Here is a 21,085-nt window from a genome sequence, read left to right as displayed (position 1 = left end):
ACGTTTTTCATTAAATTTAAAGTCGTGCCCCTTGGTGGAGTTGTTAGAACATCGAGCAACGATGTCAGGGGTCTTGGATTCGAACACCGGCTTGGGCATGGATGTTTGTGAGTATCCATTCATCAATTTCATCATATCATCACTCATCCCCATCTTCGCAAATTAGCCGAAAGTCGCACAAAAAGCGCGAAGTAAAATAAAGCAAATCAATCAATCATTAAATTAAAAGACCCTTGAAATTATTTCCTTATGAGAGGAACACGATTAGCAATAACGCTAGCACAGATAGGAATAATTTTCAAAATTGTAATAACATTACAGTCTGCGTGTTCGATACGCAGATACGTGTTCTACCAGCACCAAAGCATTGTCGAAAGAGTTTTGTGACACCCTGAATATGTTAATATATGCAAGGTCAAAGATCACATCATGTGACCGTGAGTGAAAGTTTCAATATTTTCATATAAAGATATATATTTTTGAAAACTATGCTCCATTAGCTTAAACAAGCCCAAGGTGAAAGTTATACCATAATTGGAAGCAAAGTTATAAATTGTTCTATTTGACCTTGTAAGCACGTAAATTCTACATACATTTGTTATAATGTTAGCAATTCGGCTGTATGAATACTGTGTATCACTGAGGGCTAAAGTTTTACACATGTAAGTTAATTCATGTCTTCTACCATCCTAACAAATTTCATGAAAATCTGAAATGATCGGGTTGTAAAGTTTATTTTTTTGTGATGATTTGGCATGGAATAACGCATATCCATGTACATAAAGTTTGTAATAATGAAGATTTATTAATAGAAGCAGTGAAAATGCCACTAATGTTGTTTTATAGTCTTTTAGAACATACTTTGAGCATTAATTCAAGAAAAGATACCAATATGACTGTAAGGCCTTTCAGTAATAATGCAATTTTATTAACGTAAGACGTTGACTCAAAAAACATTATTTACAATACAAGATTTTCTTCTGACTCTCAGTGCAACAACTTTTTAATTGAAATATAGCTACATATATCTATTAACTTTAGAAAAAAATCAAAGTGATATATCGATTTGACTTTGGGATATAACTTTTCTTTTAAGTACAGCAGTCCACCACAATGGCCTCAACAATGATCGATCCCTGAAGTATTTAGCCTCCTCTTTCTCAGAAACCATGAGGTTTAATGAAGAAAATAAATTGATTGATTGATTGAATTGTTGTTTTAAGTCTACCTTATGCACAGAAAGTCTAATCGGGACTAGACATACAGTTTAAAGTAGGATCGGAACCACTATGTGCCTCCACCGGGTATCGAAACCGGTATCCCTAGATTACAAGGCGACGACGCAACATTTAGAAAAGAAAAAATCTGCATGTGTTCATACATTCGTAGTATTAACAAATACAACAAGTTTCATTAAAATCTGAATCTGTATGGTAATGGCCTGGGTGATTTGACGCAGAATCAGTAACTTTCAATAACTTTAACTTGATTATTTACTTGTACAATCAATTTAAGTTGTCAAGTTGAACATTATAGCTTGCGTTCTGATAAACATCGTAACATTTTAACGAACGTTTGATTTTTTTTAAAAGTAAACTTAAGACTTTTTGAATATGGGTCTCCAAATAATTAAGTTAAATAGAATGCTGTTATGTTCTTCATTTGGCACTATCCCTCGTGTATTTTACAAACTACAGTGACTACAAACTACAAACTACAAACTACTACTACTACGGACGTTTGGATTCATGTTTCACTCTTTGTCTTGAGATTGTTCAACATGTTTAAATGCGTGCTATGTCAAATACGTAATCAAATACACTAGAAGACAGGGAGGGACGGTTTTGACAAGGAAATTATTAGTTCTCTTACAATTTTAACAATGATCATAAACTCACCAATTTTTTCATGCGAGTATTTGATTCGAGAAACAAAATTTTCTTCTATGCAAAAATAAAAGCAACAGTAACTGCAAGAGTTCTTATTTCACAAAAGTAAGTGTCCTCTCTAATTTCAAAAACTGTCGTTTAAATAGTGATGGGTATATCTGTTGATTCACTTAATACTTACAATTGCTTGAATAACCCTGTGTCGTTTCAAACCTGAATTGGAAACTTGGCAGATTCAGGTCTCGAGCCCACTCCTTCTTTGTTATCCACAGAGATTTTTCGACTGGCCATGTCAAATTCACGAAGTCCTGCTCTGTATGTAGAATATATTGTAAATCGCTTAGAAAAAGTTTTCAGACAACAACATTTTACACTAGAGAACTCAAACAAACAAACAAACATTTTATCAAAAATAATGTATTTCTTTTTCAGCAGCAATGTTATATTATCTCATTTTACACACCACTGAATATTTGGCTAAACGTCTGTAATGGTTGCTTTGTATGTTGGTAATAATTACGTGAAGCTTGGGCACCAACATGTATTTGAATTAATTGAATATTGTATTACATACAAACGCATAAATTTACTTGTAACTGATCAGGATATAACTATGTTTAATTTGAGATAATAATTATTATTCTTACTCTGAAATAAATACATATACAGGAACTAATTTTCGAGCAACTCGCTCAAGGAAATATATTTTTCTCCAAAACTCAGGACTAATCTCTCGACGTCATCAGTCCTTTTAGCATAGCAGAATTTCGGAGGACCAGTTTCGTATCAGTTATCGGCAAAACTCATTGTCCATTGGATATCTACAAGTTGGTCTATCCATTTGTCCTCATGTTATTGGTTATCCGTGACACACTAAACATATGATAAAATAAAAGAATAACTAACTGTAAAATAGGCAAGAAAAGTAACATACAACTGTAATGTAATGTTCAGGGCATTAGGACTACACATGCATTGTGGTATTGGTCGTCTGCTAAAATCGAAGAATCTGAGGTTCACGTTGTTACATTATTGCTAAAATACGTACAACGTAACTTAAACAGCTTAATATTTACTCTGCAGAGAATATGTTGTCCTGCTCACAATTGCCACCATTACATGAGAATGGTGCGTGGATAAACAAACGAATGTTACACTCGTCAAAGACCTTGTTTAACCAACTCTAACAATAGCTTCTAATTTACTTTGAACAAGTACTACTTACATCCCTGTATTTTCAACAATTTTTGTTCCTTGCCGCATAATGCCTTGAGTTTTACAAACACGCAGTTGTGTGTAACTTATCTTAGATATTTTGAGTTCGTTGATTTCTTATTTTGTCGATTTTGTTTATTGTGTCAGAGAAAACAAGGACAAATGGATAGAACAACGTGCAGTTGTCAACAGGGCCGCGTAGGCGAAGAGGCTAAATGGCGCGTAGGCAAAGACACGAAATCAGATATAACCACTTCCTTTTAAATACGCTGTTATCTCACCGTTCATATTTGTATCGTTGATTTAATTCTCGCTGGAGTACTGAACGCGTTAATCGCTTTGCTTAGTACACATAATGTGGCTCGTAGTAGCTATGGCATTTTTCTCACAATTCACGACAGGAAGTAACGTCGCATGTGCGATAAAATGTGTTGGGTTGTCTCCGTACAGTCGACAAACCGGACTTTTTTGAACTCCTGTAGCGCCAAACCGACGTACCAACAACAAAAATTAAAAAAGTTGTTTGTTTTGATGTCCTCTATACGTTTCTGAGATCCGTGGGCGCCATTTTAATGAGACCCTCTCTACATAATGAAACTTAATAAACATGCAACATTTATATAACAAAATTTTACATAGAACGTACTTGACAATATTTTCCATTGACAGATCTGCACGTCCATAGGGTAAAAATCGAATTCCATCTCACAGATTAATTCCAGAGAACAACTGAAACAAGAAACAGGAATCATTCGAGCTTTCTCTTGACAGAACAAAATCAAAATAGAGTAAAACAGACAAATTTGGAAAACTATTTTTCATAACTCTTTACAATTTAAACAGTTTGAGCATCATTTAATTAGGGTAACGAGTTGTAACGTAATTTTTGGTTTCCCCACAAACCTATACACATCGCTCATAATTTTAAAAAAATATGAAAAGTTGCAAATATGTAGGTTTTTAAATGGTCGACAAATACGGAATACCAGCAGGTTTGCGTGATAGTTACTTTAGATATGAGACGAATAATTTATCTTCATTCAAAAATACTTTATTAATAAAATAATACAATTGTGTGAATATAATATTGTGGCCAAATATAGATGGATCATAAAACCACCACACTGATAAATTTACGAAAACTCACTAATTTATTTTTATAAACCAGACACTGAAGTGCAGAAAAAAATGGAAGAAATGGGTGTAACACCTACCTCGACCCGAAATTGTAATAGCGTAAAGAAAAATACATATTGACAAATCAGCCCGACCCTGTGGCCGAGTGGTTAGCACATCGCGCTGCGACGCCAAGGGTCCCGGGTTCGAATCCCGGTCGGGTATGGTTGTTTGTGAATGTCCATTTTCATCCATTTCATCAATTCATCACTCATCCCCATCTTCGCAAATTAGCCAAGAGGCACAAAACGCGAAGTAAAATAAACTAAATCAATCAATCAATATTGACAAATCTTTAAAATTCACTGAATGTTGCCACTAGTTACAAAGGAATAGTGGTTTTGAAGGTTTCATTTACCTACCTTAGTGCGTATCGAACGCGAACATTCCCATTAGACAGAGGACTAACGGAAACCATCCTTGCGTCACCTATACCATTGTGGGCATACTTCAGTTCTTTCATAGGTTCAAATGTAATCCTTGGCAACCACATTTTATCGATGATCTCAGGTGGAGCATATGCAATGCTGTAGTCCAGAATGGGCAAACTGTAGCCCTGGGTGTGCAGGCGATTATCATGCCAGTAAGCACTTACACTGCCGTCCAGTATTATCAGCTGAGAGACAGAAAATAAATGAAGTAACAAAGTATATAAACGTGCCTTCAAAATATTTAATATATTGCCTTAAGTATCTTATTCAAGATGGTTAGAATTACTCAGAGCCCTATGGAGTACGTTCGAAGTAACGGATTGCGATTAAACCTGGTATAGTGGCATGTGCGTCCGCAGGATTTTTTTCAGGAAGGGACAAGCAAGGTATTTTTCCAAGGGGGCAAACTTGGGACATTTCCCCACATAATATAGTTGTCCCCACAAAAATAAAAACATGGCTTCATTTTGAATTTATCATGTTCATGCAATGATTAATATATATTATTGTGGCTCAAATGAAATTATGTGTGTGAAATATATAATTGTTGCTTGAATGTAATTTTCTAGGAGAGGAGCGTGACTCCTTTACCCACCTTCAAGACGTATATGAATAGAGGATATGCAGACCATGAGGAACTTACGCTGACGAAAAATATTCACCAGCACGTGAAAATATGGCTCTGAAATAACAACTTAAAATCGGACATGCAAAACAATATTTAACTGATTTCCCTATGGCAGTGTTCAATAGCGTGCCATCAGCGTGAATGGCTCTTCGGGCAGTGTGATCAATGGTCGCACGCAGCGTTTCCTGGTAGCTATGTGTCGTGTTACCCTGGCTTTCAGCCCTAGGCGAGTCTGTACACTTCCTGCTAAACACAATCTTTCAGGAATCCACACAACCAGAACTTACACGGGTTAAAGTCCGAAGAAGGGAGCTGCCAATCACCTGGAAATCTCTGAATACCCTCGCTGAGTACGTATTCGGTTGTCTAATGCACAGAAGGTTTTAGTGGCACATTTTAAACTATTGCCGAACATTATCTTTTTCGTCGGCAATCGCCTCCTCATGGTCTGCATAGAAATTGGGATAATAGCGAAAAACAAAAAGTTTCACTTTTGAAAATGGAAACACTTTTTATTTTTTCGAAAATAACCATCACAAATTGTAAGATAATTATTTCTATATCCTGTTATATTCTGTTAATTACTTACCTATTGTTTCTTTCTTTAAGTTAATCACAATCAAATGAATAGATGACGAATTGATATATTGGATGCGACAAGAAAGCCCTGATAGATATATACTCACATTTTTCAGCACGTATTGCTAACCACATGTAAACTGCTGATTATGTGAGGTAAATTGTATTAATATTTATTACAATTACATTTTACACCGCCACTTCTCTACAGAATCGTGAAAAAATGAATTCAGTATTGTGAAACAATATAGTATTCGTTGAGAAACTTTAATTATTGTTGAAATTTAGCATACAAGAAATAGGATAGTGCAGTTACCTGTTCGTCTTCCTTCACTATTGGATTTCTTTGTATCTGTAAGTTTACAACCACCTTCAAAGGACTGAATCCTAAAAGAGAAATATAAGTGAACACCTAAAGATGAAGATACAAATATGTAATAATTGACTGATTGATTGATTGTTTTAGGTCCACTTTATGCACACTAAGGCTAATCGGGACTGGACCTACAGCTTAAAGTGGTATCCAAACCACTATGAGCCTCCACCGGGTATTGAACACGGGACCCCTTTATTACAAGGCTACCACTGCGGCATCGGGGAGGTCGCAAATATGTAATAGTGGAAATCCAGCAGCCTTGTCGTACCCCTCTTCCAATTTCACTTCCCTGGCTCATTTATATTTAACACCTTTACTTTTACAGATTGTTTAATATATAGATTTTAGATAAGCTTTCTTTCCTTGCAATCTACACCAATATACTTCAGGATCCATGAGTGTCTGGTCCAGTTCACTCTATCAAAGGCTTTCTCGAAGTAGACAAATCCTACAAACATTTCTCCCCCTACTGATGCTATTCAACAAGCTAATAAATCGTGTAAAATTTCTATTCAATCCAACAATGGAAAGGTAAAGCACGTGAAGTTTTAAGATTTTTAGTTTTTTTCAAAGGTGTAATAAGTCAGTCAACGAAGTAAAAATGCGTCTAATGTCGAATAAAATTCCATAAAAGCTATTTTGGACAGTTATCATACAACTACTTGACGTTGGAGTGTGAAATCCCAAATCCCCCTGCTTCCCCTCGTCAGCACCCCACCCTTTAAACCTCAAGATTCGCAGACTCTTAATTCCTGGCCTACAAAACCGTAACTAATGTGGTAAGCAGATAGTCTTTTGTAGTCTTGATTCTCATTAAATGGGCTACAAACTTAGTTCTGACTGGCTATTCACTAACGACAGTGTCTTTGTCGTAATTTTAAAAAAATAATAATTTAAAAAGATGAATTTCTACAATTTTTTTAAAAAATTAACTTGTAAGTTTTGAATAAATTAAGCGAGAGGAAATTGCAAAGATGCATGTGACTTTCCTTACTTACGTTTCGCCAAGTTTCAATAACATTTTCCTTCTTCCATTCACTTCAAACTCTTTCATAATTTTCCTGCTTCAATTTAAGTATCCCCTGAATTACAATTGCTGTTTCACTATTGAGTCAAATTTTGGCGATTAATTAAGTAGTTAAATCATAAACATGCCGTAACTTTCACGAATATACCTTTGAAAGAAGTGACTTTATTTAAATTAACAGGGAAAACATGTGACAAAGCTAACCTAAGTCACGTGGTTAAGTCAATTATTGTAGCGTGTTAACACATTAATGAACCTAATATATAATAAATAATGCTCATTATAAATGAATTAGGTCAGGTTTGTCACATAATATTCTCCAGTTAGGTTAATAAAGTCTCTTGTATGAAAGCAGGTTCGATACTTCCAAGAAGAGACATGGCTGTGCCCTAACTACAATTCTCGAAAATTTGACTCTATAGCGAAAGATTAATATCAATTAAAGGATTATTACCCTTGAGATTGGAAACTTTTTGAATACTTTCGAAGCGAAAGGCAAATTGTAAATGTTATTGAAACTAGGCTAATATGAGTAAAATAAACGCGCATGGAAAGGTAGTAGTTAAGGCTATCCTTTAACTACTAACATTTTCTTTATTTTTTTATTTTTTATATTTGACTCCCAAATGTTACATATTAAGCATTAAATGAGGTCCTAAGGTCACATCCCAGATGTCAAAAATATGCCTGAAAATTGAATTACAGTTTCAGATCTTGACAAACACGTACGCGCTCAAGAGACCGGACTGCCAGCAAGAAGTAGTATGTAAATATTTGTTTGCTGTGATTCTGACTTCAATTGCCACTTGTCTATGAAACATTTATGCATAAAAATAAAAATAATAATATTATCACAATATACAATACAGGATGAGACAATAGTTTAGCACCAGCCTTTTACTTTCAAAACGGCTCGATGGAGGACGATAAAACTTCAGATATGGGTAAAGGGTTGCGGCATGCCAGACGGAACCAATATAAATCAAAATGGCCATCTTGTAAGCTTCCATTTTGAAATTACCTCCATATCTTCAAATACAAAGGGAGTCGTGTGACACGTCATTTAAGATGTGCGTTTTCTCAGATGTAACAATATGCAAATATTTTCCCCTAACTTTCTTGGCCAGGACATTTTGAAAGACTTTTCTTTTTCATGTAATAACAATATGATTTTTTATTATGTCACTGGACTATTAAATTTAAAATGTATTATTAGTTATTTTATGGATATTATTGCGTCCGAGACAAATGTGAGGACAACTACAAATAATATTAAATACGTGCATGGCACACGAGCGCGCATGCAGTTACACACATACGTACACGCACACATACTTACTTGTCGAGTTATTTGTGCGTATAACAGGTGGTATATTCTTGTTATAATCCTCGTCCAAAATTACAGTGTACAGAGATTCAACTTCTTTTTCGGTTAAATTTAAGTAAAAATAACCGAAGCACAGACGTACACTATAAGGAAGAAATATAAAACACATTAAATAAATGTAAGTGCGATTAACGTTCAGTTGTTCTCTAACACTTAGAGTTGCAACATGCTATAAACCATTGTAAAATTGTATTAACGTACTTATTAAAGATTGTTGATTATGGGTGAAAGTTTGTTCTTGAATGAAGTGTGTAAAAGTTAATAACAAAATAAAATAACTGTGCATTTCAATGCATTGTCTGGATGAAAGATATGATGGAAGCCACTTGTGCAAGATATTGACTCATCTAGTGGATCGAAGATAAGTTTGACCAAGGATAAAATAAGAATAATAACTTTGGAATAGAATTGGTCTATTTTTAACAGGTTATAATAGTTATTATTGTAAAAATCATTAGCATGCTAATAATAATCATTCTTGTTATTAAGTTTGCTATTCAACTTTTCACAAAACTTTTTGGCGAAACCAAAGACACTCGGTGATGATGTGTACGGTGGTTTAAAATAATTATCGGCACAAATGCTGCCAATGAGATGTAAAAAAGGACCTTTCTGGTGAATTGCCAAGAGGTAATTTCACTTTTACAGGTCACTATTTATATTTTGTGCCTAACAATGAAAAAACAGGAATTTGGCATTGGAAACTGCTTTATTGTTTTTCGAAGTATGCTCCTTTATGGTCAATACACTTTTGCATTCGTTCGAACCATTTGTCAAAGCAGTTTTTCCAATCTTCTTGAGACACCTCGATAATATGGTTTTTGAACGCATCAACGGCGTCTTCCGCCGACGAAAATCGTTGTCCACGCAATTTATTCTTGACATTCGGGAACAAGAAGAAGTCATTGGGTGCCAAATCAGGACTGTACGTCGGATGACCCATCAATTCGATTTTTTGACTGTTCATAAAGTCGGTTGTTAGACGAGATTTGTGACAGCTGGCATTGTCTTGATGAAGAATGATCCGACGGCGTTTGTTTGTTTTCCGTATTTGACCGAAGACCTCTGGCAAACAAATTGTTGTGTACCATTCAGCGTTGACCGTTCTACGTTCCTCTAAAGGCACAGTTGTCACATGACCAGTATTCCAGAAAAAACAGGCGACCATTTGTTTCGATGTGCTTCGAGCGCGAACAACTTTTGTTCGATTGGGTTCATCTTGAAACACCCATACGGTCGACTGTTGTTTACGTTCCGGCTCATACGCATATATCCATGAATCGTCACTTGTTACAATCTTATATACGTCTTTTGAAGCACCACGATTGTATTTATTGAGCATTTGTTTGCACCAATTGACGCGAGCGTCTTTTTGAGTTTTTGTCAAATTGTGTGGGATCTAACGAGAACTTACCTTTCTCACTGCTAAATGATCATGTAATATTTTATATATGCTGGTGGAACTGATGCCTATGGTTGCCTCAATCTCACAGTATGTCACATGACGATCTTGCAGTATTAGGTTTTGCACAGCATCAATGTTTTCTTGAACAAGAACTGATTTTGGACGACCTTCGCGAATCTCGTCGGTGAGCGAATGGCGGCCACGATTAAATTCGTTATACCAGCGTTTCACAGTGGCAAAGGATGGGGCTTCATCGCCAAATGTGGAAGTAAGTTGATCGATGCACTCTTGTCTTGATAATCCACGTCGAAAATCGTAAAAAAATCAACGCACGAAAATGTTCACGAGTTAATTCCATTTTATTGTTGTCGCGCAATCTCCAAGGCAACATAAACAACACAAATGAAGCTATTGACAAAACATTTGAAGTACGTTATGGTCAATAATGCCAGACGATTCCGTGCAAACGTCAAATAGCGCCTAACTTCAAACAGTGTTGCCAAGGCTCAAAATATAAATAGTGGCCCTCGTATATGGGTCCACAGGCATCATAATCCTCTGTTGATGAGTTGTCGTTACGTATACTGAGTGGCCCTCACAAATATTGGAATTATATCTTCACCCTATGTTTTACAGTATTGTTAATAAAACGTTGATGATGAAGAGGAGTTCCAATCAGAACACACTTTGTAGATATTTAACGAAAAATGCATGCTCGATCACGAAGTTAGGGATACATCGTGCTACTTCATGATCGTTCGCTTTATGCATTTAGTGATACTTGTGTCTCCTAAAATTCTAAAATCGAAAATCAAGGTTTCACTTTAGCTTTAGAGAGGAAACGAGAGAGCGCAGGTATCTTCTTGACACCTCCTACAGGTAACAATGGATGTGGAATACAAATTCATCAGCAGAAATGTGAGGACGAAAACACCCATGCCCAAGGCCTTGATTCGAACCCTGGATCCCCCGGCGTCGTAGCACCTGTACTAATCACTCCATCATGGAGTTTGGATTATTCAAGTGAATGATTCTTTTATCAAGCTTACATTTTAATATCTAAAATAGCCATTTAAATAATTTTTCATAAATTTAAGAAAATTTTGATTATATTTTTAGGATATTTTGAGTAAATTCTTGAGTTATCAACTTCCGAACCCTGGTTATGAATGATGAATACATAACAGATTTTTGCTTTCGTGCAATAAAGAATATAGCAACGGGTCCCGTGTTTGAATTCCAGTCTGGGGATAAGTGTTGTTTATGAGCGTCCATTCATCATTTTCATCATATCAGCACCCATCCTCATCGTCGCAATTAGACGAAAAATGCAGAAAATCGACGTGAAATAACAAAAATCAAATCAAAGAAAATATAAGCAATGCAGTATCAAGACATCTCCAACATATGGACAAGTTAAAGTTACAGTGGTGTAAGTCACTTTCTTAAAAAGAAAAAAATGTCTGAATCACAGCACTTTGCTGATCAACTCAACAGCTGTTTCCTTTATCAATAGATCTTAAACTGTCATCTGTTGACAGTTGAATGAATCTCTGATTTACTTCACCTTTTCTGTTAACAGACTGACTTATATAGATCTGCTTTCTGTGTCTAAGTCTTTTTCTTTAAAAAAAGAAGTGACTTACACCACTGAAACTTTAACCCGTCCATATTATAGAGAAACGAATCGTTCTTAGCTGCTCTAAAATAAATTGTTATGAATGTAAAATTACAAATTCTTTATTCGAAGAGGCTAATCTTTAGTGATATTTCTTCCATGGTTTATGTTTTTTGCTACTGTTGAGAGCAAAAAATCGGATGGTGCTAAGGTGTGCAGAGCAGAAACCAGTTTATGGCAAGGACCATTTTCGCATTCACTGTGGCCACTCGTGTTTTCGAGAATAATTTTCGAAGTAATCAAGGGTACAAGTAGATGTTTTCTCTTTTTCAACCTTACGAATTACCTCCTCTCACCACCCACCCACAAATATATTAACAATATAAATCGTTTATGTGATTCCAATGTACCCAAACGTTCTAATTCAATTCAATTCCACGGTATAAACAGTGATATATTTTAATTATTTAAGGTTTTTTATATTAATTATTTTAATATATATATATTATCTTGCAATAATATTCGGTCTGCCAGATAGATTGTTCTGAAAAGGACACTAACAAAGTAAATGGACTGAGAGAATTCTGTTTTATGTTCCACGCAGCTTTCCTTTTCTTTCTCTATGAAAGATAAAAGCTAAACTGTGAAAAACTTGCCTCAGGGCATTTATAAATATGTATAAATTAAATGACATTTGGATTAATAAAAGTTGCAATTGTTCAAGTGTACGATGAGAAATTCAAGCAAAATTCATGCATAATTCCTGGATTTAATAATTCACGCATAATTCCCGAAATTCAAGGAATTTGCGGTGAGTAGCTACCCTGACCTAATAAGCTCCGAAAGCAAAAGATCTTTCACGCACGCGCGCACACACACACACACACACAGAGAGAGAGAGAGCGAGAGAAAACAAGGATATATTGCAAACATACAAGATAAGAAAAAGTATACGAAGTTCTAATAAAGACCACATACCTTAACAAGAGTATTGCAAATATTGCTGCACCCATCACATCAGATTACTTTATTCTAGCTTCCTGCGGAACAGGAAACCAAGTGATACATTGCGTTTTGCTTTGCGTTCAATGGTAAAACCTGAAAAATAAATTAAAACATTGAAGACAACTAGACAAGTCGAAATTTAGATTTTTCAAAATATTTCCATTTGTTATTTTTTTAAATTCACATGTGAATAATAATTCTGCACACTTATTTCTCTCTCAGTTATTTTAACTCTTTTAACATTATGGCTACACTAAATCTTGGGAGAGCTTCTTTAACTTAATCATGTTTATTTGTAAGCCTACCACGTGTATTTTTCTTACATGTGTGAAATTTGGTAGGGTGCATACAATAAGCCGTTACATAATAGGGAATATTTCTAAGAATAATGTAAATAATAAAAGTGACCTTCAGGTGTCAGTTTATACAAAAGCACGCGCGCACACACACCTGCTAGAGGCGTCGGGTTTGAATCCTGAACTGTGCATCGGTGTTCTTTGTGAGTGTCCCTTTACTAATTTCATCATATCACCAATCATCCTTATTGTCGCGATTAGCCGAAAGTGTCTAAACCAAATTAAATTTGCCTCCCCGATGGCACAGTGGTAGCGTCGTCGCCTTGTAATCAAGGGGTCCTGGGTTCGATATCCGGTGGAGGCACATAGTGGTTCGGATTCCACTTTAAACCGTAGGTCCAATCCCGATTAGCCTTACTGTGCATAATGTGGACTTAATACGTTAAATCAACCAAACAACCAAATTAAATTAAATCAATCAATTCGACACAGTTGTATGTATGATTATTTAAGTTACGTCAGTGGTACATAGTTTTTAGTATCGAAGAGAACGTGCAATACGCAGAGACACAATAACTGATTGATTGATTTGATTTGCATTCTAGCATTTACTACCATCGTGCTATTCTTTTGTATGGAAGACAAGCTGCAGTGTTATGAAACCATTATTATTATTATTATTATTATTATTATTATTATTATTATTATTATTATTATTATTATTATTGATAATAAGAAAACCTTCAAATAACTCGCAGAGAATTATTTCTTCGCCCAAATATGTTTCTCGATCATTCATGGTCCATTCTTATCTCTATTTCTCACAAATTGTTACTGCATTTTACCCATTTTCTCTAGCAAAATGTCTCTGATTTTGTTGGACCAATATATTATCGTTTGTTCTATCTTTATGTATGGATTGCCAGGAACATATGACAATTTTCGTCTTCTTGTACAAGAATGTAATGTGAGAATGACTACAAAACTAGTTTATGAATAGATTTAACTACATATTATTGTTTTCTAAGAAATACTTAAAACGTTATTGAATACATAAGGTGGGTTTTGGAATGGTCAATTATGGTGTACATGAGGCTTGAGCAACTAACTTACAGTTGTGGAGAGCAGCTACCGATCCGTGCGGTGAGATCATCCCGCCCGCACACTGCTTAAACGCGACGGACGAAGTCTGCTGCCTCGCTCCTTTCCAACGCTCTTATAACGCTGCAGTACCGCTGCTCGCTCTTCAGTCTCACGTGCATACGAGAGCGCTCTTACACAAATACAACGGGTTATGAGGTCAGGTGGAGACAATTCGTTGGAATCACTATGGTCGACCTCATCACAAAGTGTCGTATCTCAATGTTTGCAACTTGTCAGCTGAGCCATTTAACGGTTTTTACACATTTTAAAACTATTACTACCGAAATAATATTTCACTTCTGAAACTAATATATCGAATGCAGCAATTACAGCCTTTAGTACTTACATACCGTGAAACTGTAGTTAGCAAATCGTCGATTATAACATAGTGTAGTTTCCTGGCATTTAGACACGTAAATAATTTGTTGTGAATCACAGTCAACACATCTCACATTGGTAGTTGACAAGGAAACAATTCTCAAACCATCCTTTTTATCAATTTCACTCTGACAACCTGTTAATTTTTTCATGTAAGTCAGATTTAGTATTACTTTTCAATCATGAAAGGTTTATCAGAGAGTGCACGGTAATTTTTGGGTTGATGTAAAGTCAAATTCACACTGTTAAGTTATTTGTCGTGTTTTGAGAAACTACACCGAAGAAGGAATATTGCACAGTGATTCGTATCACACAAACTGTGGGTCCAGTCCCCATTAACCTCTCGTTGCACAAAGTGGACTTAAAACAAAACTCCTTTTGTGAAATTTGTGCCTTGTCTCTTGGGGATAACTGTCATACATTTTAATGATAGTCAAATCTGGATTCCAATGTTATTAGAAGACTGAATACTTCCAAAATGACATTCTACTCTTAGAACTCACTTTAAATAAACAAGCCACTTTTTGTAATCTCATTTCTGTCTTGAAAGATTTTGTAGAGGACACCTCTCTCTCTTCTCTATTTCCAAAACGATGCATTCATTCATGTTTTAAAGTGTAGTTTTAACAACTCTTCCTGATATTTTGAAAGTATTTAGGAAAGTAGTATTCCATACTTCCAGTTTTTCATTAGTAGAGGAAGGGAGAAAATATTCATTGTCTTCAAACAACTAACCACTTCGTTGATTATGTTTAATTTTGTGTTTTGAACAGAAACAAAACTAGCAATAAATTCTCCTTTCTACTTAAGATAAGAGTTTTCATAATATAAAATATTTGCTCTTGTTCACCAGATCTTAGTCGACACATTTTTCCAATTTTTTACAGTCAAGTTCATTACATCGTTATCTCAGAAGGTGCTGAGGAACAAACGTCTTCGTTCTAAGATTCCAACTTTGACTTCTTAGTCTATCAGCATTTTATATTTGTTAATTTTGAAGACCAATCTTGTATGCAGGCCAATCTTGTTGTGACTCTTAACTTAAAAATATTCAGGATTCGTTGGCTGATCCCCAAAGAGAGTGAGTGGTTGTTTCCTTAAACATCGTAATTGGTTTATGATTATTTTTTAACCTTATATTGATTGATTGATTGATTCAGTGTTTAAGTCCACTTTATGCACAGTAAGGCTAATCGGAACTGGACCTACAGTTTAAAGTGGGATCCTAACCACTTGTGCATAAACCGGGTATCGAATCCGGGACCGCTTAGTTATAAAGCGACGACCACTACCACTGCGCCATCGGGGAGGCCATACACCTTATATTGTTTTGAAATAATCCCAGCACATTAAATAAATACACTTGGTACAGGCTCAACTTCCTTCTTACATGAAGGACCTTACATGACATCTACATAACTGTATGATTTGTTAGTATCACAAGCACAGAAATCGATATATGAATTTAGGTCGAAATACTCAAAGGCGGGTTTCTTGTTGTATCTGCCAAAAAGAAACATCACTGCCAGATGAGGAATTCCCGTTGTTTCCAGTAAATAGCAATAATCACGATTCCTGTATACTACTTTTGTTCTGGCTTTCTGGGGTGCCCATAGGGAGGGGGGATTATGGCGCAGGCTGCGCCATCAAGATAAATGCGGGGGATTTTTTTCCCTTCAAATAATGTAAAATTCAACATTTTTATATTTTCCAAAATACAGTAGCCTATATGTAAAAAAATTGCACCTTAGATTCACCATATTTAATCCATTAGATTAATAAAAGAAAGTGTTTAAGTGTATTATCGAAAGGAGGAGGAGATAAATATCCAACTCTTGCATATAAGCCTTAATTGACACGTGGGTTCGAGGGGAATTCTGAATTAAATGTTGGGGGGGGAGGGAGGACAGTATCCAACTTCGTCTTAGATTTTGGCGGGTAATTTAGTTAGAGGGGGATTGAGAATTAAATTTAGGGAGGTATCCAATTCTTGTATATTACTATTGTCTTAGATATTGCCGAGATTCTGGTGTGGAAACTGAGAATTAGTTTTTGGAGGAGGCAATATCCACTCTTCAATATCAACAGTAAGTCTAAAGTTAACTTGAAAAATTTGGTGGCAGGATTGAGTATTAAATTTTAAGGGGGAGATAGGAAGCTCTTGATAAAATGTTGAAACTTAGATTGTAAAGGGGTTTCTATAGTGAAGAGAGAGTTCGAACATATATATCGAGAATCCGTATTTGGCGCTTTGCTGAGGTGAATGTGAAGTTTTATACTATAGCTGAATTAAAAGACAAAAACGATATTCTCGATACTCATTAATAACATAACTTCTTCAAATATAATGCTTAGTATTGGTATACTGCTTAGTTTTAAGCAGGTGCGTAATTTGTAACAAAAAGCTAAGATAAAAGTTACTTTCGGTGGACACGCTGTAGTAATTAAATACTTTGTAGGGATTGCGATATGGTTTGAGGGCGCGAATGATATGGTTTGGGGGGACGTATGACATGATTTTTTTTCGGGAGATACGCTATTCGCCTTAGGGGGATGGGCACCCGTGCTGGCTTCCAAAGATTTGAACTTTGTTAACTTGTTTTAAAGTATTTTCACTAGAAAAAAATCATTGTTAAGTGGATACAACAATCTTGACACGTGCCGTCTTGCTTCTAAACTCAAATATCCATCTTGCTTCCTTTTCTAGTAACAAATTACAATAACTAAACAAGTATAGAAATGTGTGTCGTAAATAGACTGTAAGCAATGTATAATACATACGTACAATTGTTTACCATGTTAAGGCACATAGTGGTTCAGATCCCACTTTAAACTGTTGGCCCAGTCCCGATTAGCCTTACTGCGTATAAAGTGGCCTTAAAACACCAAATCAATCACTCAATACGTACTACCATTTTTAATGTCTAAAGCCTTTTGGCGCTCCTTTTTCGGTTTTCGACAAAATGAAAGCCTTTTACTTGCAACAATATGTCCAACAATCCTGTCAATGTCAAAAAACATTTACTTCCCATCGAGAAAAATGGTATTTACAAACAAGGGACCAGGCGGTCGCATCTCAGTTTATGCTAGAAAATATTCGTCACAGAGAGACGTAACTCAAGATACGAAAGTTTGTGACAATAACTTTTTCGCTATATGTTGAGATACGACACTTTGACCAATCCTAAAAAACTGAATATCTCGAAAACGGATCATAGTTCAGGGATGTCGAAGTGTCAGATTGTGGGTACTACTACACGCAAGTGGAATATTTCATATTTCGCTTCTTTTTTTCTTTTTTTTTTGACACTCTGTGACGGGGTCGACGAAGTGCCGAAACTTCAGTTTCCATGGAGTGATTTATTGATTTGCTTTATTTTACTTCGCTTTTTGTGCCACTTTTTGGCTCATTTGCAAAGATGGGGAAGGTTGATGATATGATGAAACTGATGAATAGACACTCACAAACATCCATGCCCAGGTGAGGATTCGAACCCGGGACCCCTGGTGTCAGTTTCCATGTAAATTGAGTTACATGTAGGCTATAACTTAGAATTGTGAAGTATCAACATTTCAGTGCTATACCCTGTTCCAGCTAACTCTGGATGAAGGCCCTGCATAGCGTCAGAGAATGGGAGGATATCGAGTGGGCAGAAGGAAGCAGGGACGTCGTTAGGGGGGGCCTGGGGGGGCTTTGGCCCCGGCAGTTGTAACTCTGGCCCCCGCAAACAAAATTTTGATCGATTAAAAATTATCCTTAATTAATACTACATATTATTTTCTGGTAAATTTGTAGCAGAGTTGGAAACACTGTTCCGAAGAAAATCTTCGGAAGCAAATGTAGGACAGCAAAATTCCACCCTTTCCTTGCTTACCAGATTATAACCAAGGTCATAAAATCTGCCTGCTTAGAGGTTATTACCCTTGCCCTAAGTTCCTGGAAACCAGAGATCCGACCCTTTTGTTGCAAATGACCCTTCCAATACAGATGGAATCAAAGACTCCGCCGTGGCCGAGCGGTCAACAGTAGGTGGTCTAGCGACATAGGCTATGGAGAGAGTTCTCCAGTACTGACATTGTTCTGAGATTTAAAATTGCTCTATGCTTCAGCTTCAGAGCCACAGATTAGCTTTGTGTTCTTGCTTGCGAGGAAGGTCTGCTATCGGGTTCCTACGGTCACTGTGTATTTGTTCTTGTGTGGGAAGAGTTCTAGCGTTGTTGTGCATTTCCATCTTGAATGGATAAATTTATCAAAACCGGATATTTTAAAACTATCTCAAAACATGTGAAAGATGACGGCAATGAAGAGGGTGTTGGTCCAAGTTCTGACGTTCCAAAGTTAGACAAAACAAGTGAATGTACTAATGTGAAAACAATTACTGATCTTGGGGTAGATAATCCTAGGCAACCACTTTTGCAAAACTATCCAAATACTACGTTTCAAAAACACTGGTTTGCATCTGCGCCGTGGCTAGAATATAGTGTGGAACTTGACGCATGCTTTTGTTTTCCATGCCGTAAATTTGGCACAGATTCAGGATATGCAGAACCAAATTTCAGGAAAATAGGGATGCGCAACTGGAAGAAAGCATGTGAAAAAATCAAGGAACACGAAGGCACGTCATACCATCTAAAATGCATGGAACTGTGGGCGAATTACAAAGTGAGTACCAATTAGTTTTGTAAAACAATTATATATGCGTGTGTGTGTGTGTGTGTGTTCGTAGATTAAATTTAAAAAATTAAATATGTGTATGTCTGTATCCAGTGTTCAAATTGAAAAAAAATGCTGAGGGAAAAATTTCACAGCTTCCCTATTCTAATTTTGAGAATTGTACCTGATAGAAAGCCAACTGCATTGGGCAGAAATTTCTCTAGGGGGAGGGGTTTCAAGAATCCCGTATCTAAAACATACGGACTGATTTATATAAATTTCTTGGGTTCAAAGTAAATAACACAAATTTTCCAATGAGTGTACAAGATTTCAGTAATCACTGATCTCGTCTCAGTGGACTTTTATTTAATATCAGAATTATTTTTCTTAGAGGAAGGCAAATTAATCAGGAAATATTTTATCATTAAATATATATATTGTAATTTGCAAACCAACAACAGTATTAATTTTAATGTAAAATTTAGTTCAGAAACTGACAATATATATGTTGATATTAATGTAACATTTACTTGAAATTGAAAGAAATGATTGCGTCAAATTCTGAGCAATGGCAAAATATGATCTAGAATATACTTATGAGGGTAAATTCTTTACATGGTCAGGAGTTAAATTACCCCCCCCCCCATTTTAATTCGAACACTGGATGTACTTTGATTTTCGTCAAAGATATGCAACGGTGATACAAGAAATTAATGAATGGACAGTAACAAAAGACACGCCTGCCTGTCCAGGGGAGGACTTCGCGTAGTGGTAATGTCGTCACCATATAATTCCATATATATCCTTGGTTCGATATCTAGTGGACGCACATAGTGGTTCGGATCAAACTTTAAACTGTACGTCCAGTCCCGATTGGCCTCCTATTTGTGCATGAAGAGGACATAGAACATTTGGGGACAAAATCGTAATTCGGGAGCTAACGTGCTCAGCCACTGAGGCGGCTGAAATTCAATAGGTTTCCATTTTGGCTATTTTACCTTTTTTCCTACCTCGTAGATTAATTTTTACGACAAGTCGATGTGGATTGATGAATGATGGACGGATGGAAAAGTGATGGGAGCATAGACAAACAGAATGAGTCACCAATGGCTGGTGGAGGTTTGAACATGGGATCTCTGATTTCGTAGCCCTTTACGCTTACCACTCCGCCACGAACACTGGAATAAATTAAATAAGTAATGCCATGGTTTAGAATGAATGTCGGAGAGAGTGGAAGCCGAGATAATAACATGTACACTAATGCATTGTTGGCATTGCTAGCAGATGTTAACTTTCTACCGATACCTCGCAGAACGGAGAAATAATTTTTACCTATATTTGCATTGTTTTAAAAAATATATACAGCACTGACGAACGAAGGAACAAAGCTAATCTCCACTGTCTAGAGCAGGGGTTCCCAAACATTTTCGTTTCACGGCGCCCTTCGTGTTTCAAGATTTTTCCACAGCGCCTACGTCATGAATGTAGGCCTATCTAGTACTTGCTTTGATTGACTGAATTGATGTTTTAAGTCCATACATAGTAAGGCTAATTGGGACTGGACCTACAGTTTAAAGTGGGATCCGAACCACTATGTGACTCCACCGGGTAACGAACCCGGGACCCCTTAATTACAAGGTGGCGAACTCTAACACTACGCCACCGGGGAGGCCCTATCCAACACTTGTAACGCTCTGTTAGTGTGCTTACGTTGCTTGGCTTAAGTTAAAAAATAAACATATTTAAAATTCAGAAACATTTTTTATGTAACAAGTACAAAATAAGAACATGTATTTGGAACAATCATATCGATGACTGAATTTCATTGAAAATATTGGAACATCACGCGGCGGCCCCGTAAGCCTACCAGGGCACCGC

General features: G+C 36.2%; 1 protein-coding gene across 1 annotated transcript in view; it reads right to left on the bottom strand.

Annotated features, from left to right (window-relative positions):
* The window catches only part of LOC146003583 (glycine receptor subunit alpha-2-like), a 39,352-nt gene that overhangs the window by 8,099 nt on the left and 10,168 nt on the right, over positions 1-21,085 (bottom strand). The window contains exons 2-7 of the mRNA XM_083141886.1: positions 12,710-12,829; positions 8,661-8,791; positions 6,235-6,305; positions 4,643-4,896; positions 3,751-3,833; positions 2,071-2,202 (exon numbers count right to left, since the gene is read on the bottom strand). Of these exons, the coding sequence (XP_082998012.1) occupies positions 2,071-2,202; positions 3,751-3,833; positions 4,643-4,896; positions 6,235-6,305; positions 8,661-8,791; positions 12,710-12,744 (706 nt within the window). The 5' untranslated portion in view covers positions 12,745-12,829. The remainder of the gene's footprint in view (positions 1-2,070; positions 2,203-3,750; positions 3,834-4,642; positions 4,897-6,234; positions 6,306-8,660; positions 8,792-12,709; positions 12,830-21,085) is intronic.

The sequence above is a fragment of the Lepisma saccharinum genome, chromosome 20 (assembly GCF_977018435.1).
Source record: "Lepisma saccharinum chromosome 20, izLepSacc3.1, whole genome shotgun sequence".
NCBI lineage: Eukaryota > Metazoa > Arthropoda > Insecta > Zygentoma > Lepismatidae > Lepisma > Lepisma saccharinum.
This window is presented reverse-complemented; position numbering and strand designations above follow the sequence as displayed.